The following is a 7,040-nucleotide window of genomic DNA, read 5'->3' on the forward strand; positions in this document are numbered from 1 at the left end:
TCTGTTAGTGGAGCGCATGGAACTAGTTGCCGAGTTATGGCAGGAAAACTTTAAGGTTGAGATATCTAAACAATTTTAAACTGCGTAATTTAGTATTATTAATGAAGGTTCTGCTCATTCATCTTTCTTGTCATCAGGCCGAATTTGTTCCCAATTGATATATTTAGACTGCTAGGCCGAATTTGTTCTATATTGAGTTGTTAGAAAACAGAACTCTTCTTGCTTCTATTTCTTCAATATTTTTCGTTAAATATGCACTTTTATTTCCTCTTATTTCATGATTATCCAAACAACACTCAAGTGAAAGTAAATCTGCTATGAGAGAACCTCGAATGGATTGTATGGTTAGCTTATGTATTGTATGGAAACATTAAATGAATTACTTCCTTTTTTTATTTATATTTATTGTTAACAATTCTCAATCAAATCTAACATTGGTACTTGCTGGAAAGAAATCAAGCTCTCTCTACCACATAACTTTGATTAATTGTGGGCCTATCCACCGCAACAACAAACTCTTGTTGGCTCTTTATGTAAAATCATAAAATATAAAATCACAACTCATTTTTTATTTTAAATTCTTCGAATACATTTTCAATTCAGGAGAAAATCTAAGACAATGACGTCAAAAAATTAGAATAAGCATTCAATCCTTTTTTTGTTAATAAGCATCTTTATCAATGAACATGTTATTACTGGTATGACAGTTATGAATTATTCTGAATAACCTCAGTGATTTCATTGATCAAATGATAGGAATATTAAAAAGGAATGATGATGATACATTAGTATTTATAGGATAATTGTGAACTAGCGAATAAAGAAAATAACAAACTAACTAGAGGATCTATTAGATGTAAAAAGTTAGTTATACTAGCTAGTTAGATCATGTACTAGTTAGTGAACTATCATCAGTTATTATCTAATACATGTTTTCAGCATATTTACTCACAGCCATATAAATCTTTGATGCAGGCTTGGGAAGCAATTCACAAGAACAAGTCAAGCAATGAAGTTGCACCACTTGAGATTGAATCAAACAGGTTTGGTTTTTCGGGCGAGCTTCCAGGTAGACTCTCTCCCTTTCGGCGTTCACGAGCTGCTGCTGCAGGCATATCTCCCTGCAGAAATAAACCACAATCTCCATTTCAGGGCGTGAAGTTGCTCGGTGATGCTAAAGAAACTGAAATCAATAAATCAGACAATTTGAATTTCTACAGCACTGGACTTGGTAAAGTACAAGGGGTTCCAAACCAAGGAGCCAAAAGAAGTTCATATTTAGGAAGTTTGGGAATTGAAAAGACATTGTATATAGACATTATATCATGTTTGATTTGAAAACATGATATAAATTTTGTTTTTGATTATTGCAATAGTATTTCAATTGAAGATTAATATTAAATATTTTAAAAATGCATTTATAATAATATTTTCATATGTTTTTAGTTAAAATTTTTATATAAATAAAAAATCAGACAAATTCATTTAATGTGGAAATTTAAGCATGCGGATTCCTTTTTGAAAATTATTTTTATACGAAATTACCTGCGGATTTTAATGCGAAATATATGGTTGATGCAATGGATATACCTGCAGATGTTCATACGAAATACATTTGTAGGAACTGTGCTGCAAATATTTCTGCATGAAAAGTCGTAAACAAATGTCTAGTTTTCTTAAACTTTGCTGCGGATTTTATTCAATTTTCCTGCGGATTTAGCGGCAGGTAATTTACCTGCGGATAGTGAAATCCTCAGGTAACAATTATCCACGAAGGTTTTACGTGGGGATAAGGTTCCGCCGCGAAATCCGCAGATAACATGCTTTCCTGCGGAATATTTGCTTAAATCCGCAGGAAAATCCGCAGGAAAAACGCAGAATTCTAGTAGTTGTACATTTACCGACAAACAATATAAACCATTAAATAGTTATATAATAAGTGGATGGTGTCCTGGTCACATATCATACTATTGTTATTTGCCCATTGCTAATTCCACGGTTTCTTTCCACACGGTTCTAACACATCAAATTCTATTACTTAAACCTCCAATATATTACTTATACACATTATAATAATAACTACAATTATTTATAATAAACAAAAAATCTCATTCTCATAATATGAAGAAAAACAACAAGTACAAATCTTATATTACAAGAAATTTGACTTTTAGTAACAGTAAAAATTGTAAGTAAAACCATAAAAAACGTAGGTATAATCTCAAGAACTTATACCGACGGAGAATTATGTCATAGTCAATAACACCGTCATAGGTTATAGTGATGTATTTCTGCTATTGGTATAAGTTGTAGAGTTACTCACAATTTTACAATTCATTCTCCATCACAATAGTTTTTAGTGACAACTTTTAGCCATTTTCACTATTCGTTGTTCTATACATAGATTTTGATGTCTCCTTACAATAATTTAATATTAATAAATATACATTAAAAAAAATAACAGCTCAATTATATTAAAAATTTCACAAGTATTTTAAATTACACAATATATATTATCTAACAACAATCGCAAAAAATACAAAAAATAATCAAATAAATATCCAGATGTGCATAGCCAAAAGCAATCCATAATTAGGAGTTGAGGCAAGTGGAGGAGACGAGGTTGTTTGAATATTCTTGCATTACCCAAAAAAATATACATGGGATACATGCTAATAACATAAGTATCACTCTTGTCATGCCATACACAATTCTATCAAAACTGTTGTCTCGCCCCACGTTACACTATGACTCACATAATTCATAAGACAAACAATTAATACAAGATGAAATAAAAGAAAGACCTACTTCTCACATAAATGCATCAATTAAGGCAAAAAGTTGTGACACTCCGATTTTTAATACCACAAATGCATTTTTCTTATTAAAACAATTTAATAAAATAATACGTCGTAACACAAAACAATAAGAGTCATAATTAATTACATCATATATATACCAACAATCTAAGATAGTTTTTGGGACAATAATCCAAAGTATACAAATAGAAAATATACCAAGACTAAGAGACCTATCATACATTTCTCATATCTCTGGGGTATTCTCGGCAGACACTTGCACATAAGTGCTGCTCCAAAAATGTTATCCCCCCATGGCCACATCAAAAAAATAGAACATGGACCCACCAAATAAAAGTCAACTGTCAAGATATGTTATAAATTCAATCATCCCAAAATAAAATAAGTACAACCACCAAAAGAAAGACATTAAGGTCGTATACAACCAAAAACTAATATGATAATCCACTAGCAACTACAATAACAAGGGTGACCTCCACACAATGCACAAGTTCCTTATGACGCAATATATCTCCTCGAAGTAACTTCCTCCTCCTCATAAGCCATAGAGGAATCAAACTCCTCAGAAGTCAGGTCCACCCACGAGATGTGTAGCCTCGGCGACACTAAAATCTCATAACAACTCATTAGGGGATCATTCACCAGAAAGAAAGAATAGGGAGGGGGACGGGGAAGACTGAAGGGGAAAAGGGGAATGAGTTTTTGCCCTAGGTCTGTTGGTTATATATATATATATATATTATAATTAAATAATTAGGTATATTATAAAATTAATATTATAACATCTAATCACTCTTTCACATATCACATCACTCCCTTCTCAATCTAATTTAATAAAAATATCTACTTTCGTCGCAACTCAATTGACAGATGAATTTATCAGCAACATGTGACATTTTAAAATAATTAACTCAATTGACATGTGAATTTATCAACAATAAGTGATATTTTAAAATTTTGTTCGGTAATAAATTCTATGTAACTTAATTAAATTATACTCTAATAAATAATTTTAATTGAGTCTCCAAAAATATATTATATATATATATATATATCAAACATATTACTAACTCTAACAAAATGTATTTTTGAATAAATTAATGTAATGTTTGATTTGGATAAAAATGAAAAGCAAAAGATTTTGATTTGGGAAGAATGAGAAGTCAGATGAAAAAGAAATGAGGAGATAACGTTTCCGCTTGCTTAAATTTGGGATAAAAAAGAAAAGTGAATTTTTCATTTAGGTCCTTTACCTAAATGTTTCACACATTTGTAGGTAAAGGATACCTATACCTACTACATCAACTACCATAGCAAAAAGTAAAGTTCAATAAAGCACCAAATTTTCAAATTCCCTCTAAAAAATCTCATACTAAGGCTTTGACACATTATTTCAGTAGACTTAATGGAGGGTTTCATAGGTCCCAATGTTTTGTTAATTGAGATAATTTTTTTGAAAAATTTTCGATATTTATTTTTCTTGAAAAAATTTCCTAGTTATTTTGAAATTCCTATCAGAGAGAACTTGTTCCGTGTATGATATTGTTTTTATAAATTTTTATAAATGATAACGTGTACCATCCTTCAATTGGATAAGTGACAACTTATTACGTGTATGATAGTTATTTTGAAGTTTTTAACTGTCATTACTCGTGTGTGATAGTTCAATCTCGTTAACAACAACTTGTCTCTTGTGTGATAATTATTTTAAAATTTCTATTTGTGAAAACTTTTCATGTGTATGATAGTTCAATCTCATAAGTTATAATATTAATAAATTATGAAAAAGGATTGCACCCTGTCGATGGAAAGTAATTTTAATAAGAACAATAAATTTTATCATCTCAGCACATGATTGTAACTTCCATCGTAAAATAACTATACAATTAATGACTCTTGTTACATTGTAAAATTGTTTACATTGCCATTGTATGCCTATTAAACCATAATAAATTAGACACTCTCAATAAGGTCCACATTCCTTTTTTTTTATTTTTAATATAAATTAAGATAAAACTTTTTATTTTATTAGTTGATAAATATATATTTTTATGGGAAAGAAACAAACACAAGCCCATACTCCTTCACCTTCATCATCTTCAACCAGTGAAACTCCCTCTCCGCCACCTACTGTGTCTAAAAGAATTCCGATTCCTACACACAAAATTCTTGCAAAGGACAAGGGCAAGGCTCCTGCTCCTATTCCAGAAAAGATCAAGAAAAGGAAGGAACCACCAAGTGAGAAGTTGTTGGCTGATGCTATGAAAGAAATTGCTCAGAAGAAAAAGAAACCGGTTACTTCACCCCTAGTTAAGAAAACTCCAGCACCTAAAGAGAAGGATGTGGAAGTTATCATTCCAGCAGAGTTTCTTAAACGGAAAATTCATGAAGGCAGAACCCTAGACTTTGGTTTCTTTGATACAGAAGGCTTCACATTCCAGAATCATCTGAGATTTCATGGTCTTGAAGGTTTTCTTTCATCTACTTTGGACAGCTATCCGAGATTGATACGAGAATTTTATGCAAATTTCAAGCTCACTGATGACGGGTTCAAAACTCAGGTTAAAGGTAAAAAGTTATCAATGTCTTTTGAAGACTTTGCTGAGTTGACAGGATTGCCATTTCATGGACAATCAATAGACGGCAGTTCTGATGCGGATGCAGCCGACGAAGGTTGGGAAGCATCGCTGGACAGGCACACTGCAGTGAAAGACATCATGGTTGATGGTTTTGTGGAAACCATCTCTTTGCCAATTGGTCAGATGAAGGTACAGCAACGCATGCTCATGTATACATTAACAAGAATGCTTGTACCTCGATCAGGAAATCATGCTGTTGTTCAGAAGCTTGATATTATATTATTATGGGGATTGTCCAAGGAACTTAAGATGAGTTGGACGTGGATTGTGCTAAGGCACATGTTAGAAGCTTCACACAGTAAGATCATGTTGCCTTATCCGCAGTTGGTTACAAAGGTTCTCAAGCACTTCAAGGTATCGTTGTTGAATGAAGAATCTGCAAAGACTACACTTATCTTCGGCGAAGCGATTGTGAATCAGATGAAACTGAAGAAAGTAGATAATGTTTGGATTAGACCAATGCCAAATGTTGAACCAACTCCTCCACAAGCATCTGAATCAGCAGCTGAGGCTCCTGCCTTTGTTTCAAAACTGATGGAATTTATGGCAGCTCAGATGGAACACAACGCCAAAATACTAGAGTCTAATGCAAGGATGGAAGCTACCTTGACATCTATCCAAACATCCCTGAAATCAGTTGTTCAGGATGTTGCTGCAATTCAAGCGCATCTAGGCCTCAAGCTATCTTTTGAAGACATAGCGCATATTGGTCGACAAGCAACTGAGGAACCACAGCCAGATCCTCTAGATCGGTCTGCGACTCACGGTGAGGAGACACCAGCTGAGGATAATACAGCGGTCTCTACCTCTCCCCTGGATGATAGTGAGAACCAGCCCACTCTAGGAGATTAGATGGTCAAGTTCCTTATTTGTGTTGTCTTATTTTTGGTTGTCTTGCTGTTTTTGCTGTTTTATGTTTTATTAATATATATGTATGAGCAAATGTATTAATTGTTATCATATAAATACTGCCATACTACATCTGTTGCATATTTGTTTTGTTCTGATCTGATATACAAGTTATATGATTTCATTTCCTATGCTTATGTTCTTTAACATAGGGGGAGGAATTGTTTTCTGCCTTTTTGCCTTAATTGACAAAGGGGGAGAAAAATTATAACTTGATAACTTGATAATATGCTTGTTGTTGCATTATTAAGGGGGAGCATCTGATGTTGTTTGTTTTTGCTCTGATACTTAATAATGTAATGCTGATTTGATACATTTTGACACATGCTCTGATGATCTGTATTGGTACATATTTAATGCTATGAATTGGTTTCTTTGGTATGATTTTGAAATGGTTTGATATGCTCAAGTTACAATTGTATGAATTGTCAATTATGCCAAAAAGGGGGAGATTGTTGGATTTTGATCCTTTGATTCCTAATTTTGACATAATTCACAATTCAACAATATTCATACTTAATATGATAAATCTAATATTTCAATTGAGCAAAATTTCAGGAACACCAATTCAATCCTACACACTTGGATCAATTGCTTGGAACACAAGAAATCAACAAAAGTTGAATTCTGAATATGTAAATCGATTGGGAAATCGATTTCATAACAAGGGTGT

General features: G+C 32.7%; 1 protein-coding gene across 2 annotated transcripts; it reads left to right on the top strand.

The window, feature by feature from the left end:
* Positions 1–6: 6 nt before the first annotated feature.
* LOC101504975 (uncharacterized) lies at positions 7–1,489 on the top strand. 2 transcript variants are annotated; one of them, XM_012718748.3, is made up of 2 exons: positions 7–55; positions 955–1,489. In XM_012718748.3, the coding sequence occupies exons 1-2, from the start codon at positions 17–19 to the stop codon at positions 1,336–1,338; spliced, it is 423 nt and encodes a 140-aa protein (XP_012574202.1). In that variant the 5' UTR covers positions 7–16; the 3' UTR covers positions 1,339–1,489. The 2 variants fall into 2 exon arrangements, with proteins under 2 accessions (XP_012574202.1, XP_004510854.1); XM_004510797.4 differs by having other exon boundaries at positions 976–1,489.
* Positions 1,490–7,040: the final 5,551 nt, after the last annotated feature.

This window comes from Cicer arietinum, chromosome 7 (assembly GCF_000331145.2).
Source record: "Cicer arietinum cultivar CDC Frontier isolate Library 1 chromosome 7, Cicar.CDCFrontier_v2.0, whole genome shotgun sequence".
Classification (NCBI taxonomy): domain Eukaryota; kingdom Viridiplantae; phylum Streptophyta; class Magnoliopsida; order Fabales; family Fabaceae; genus Cicer; species Cicer arietinum.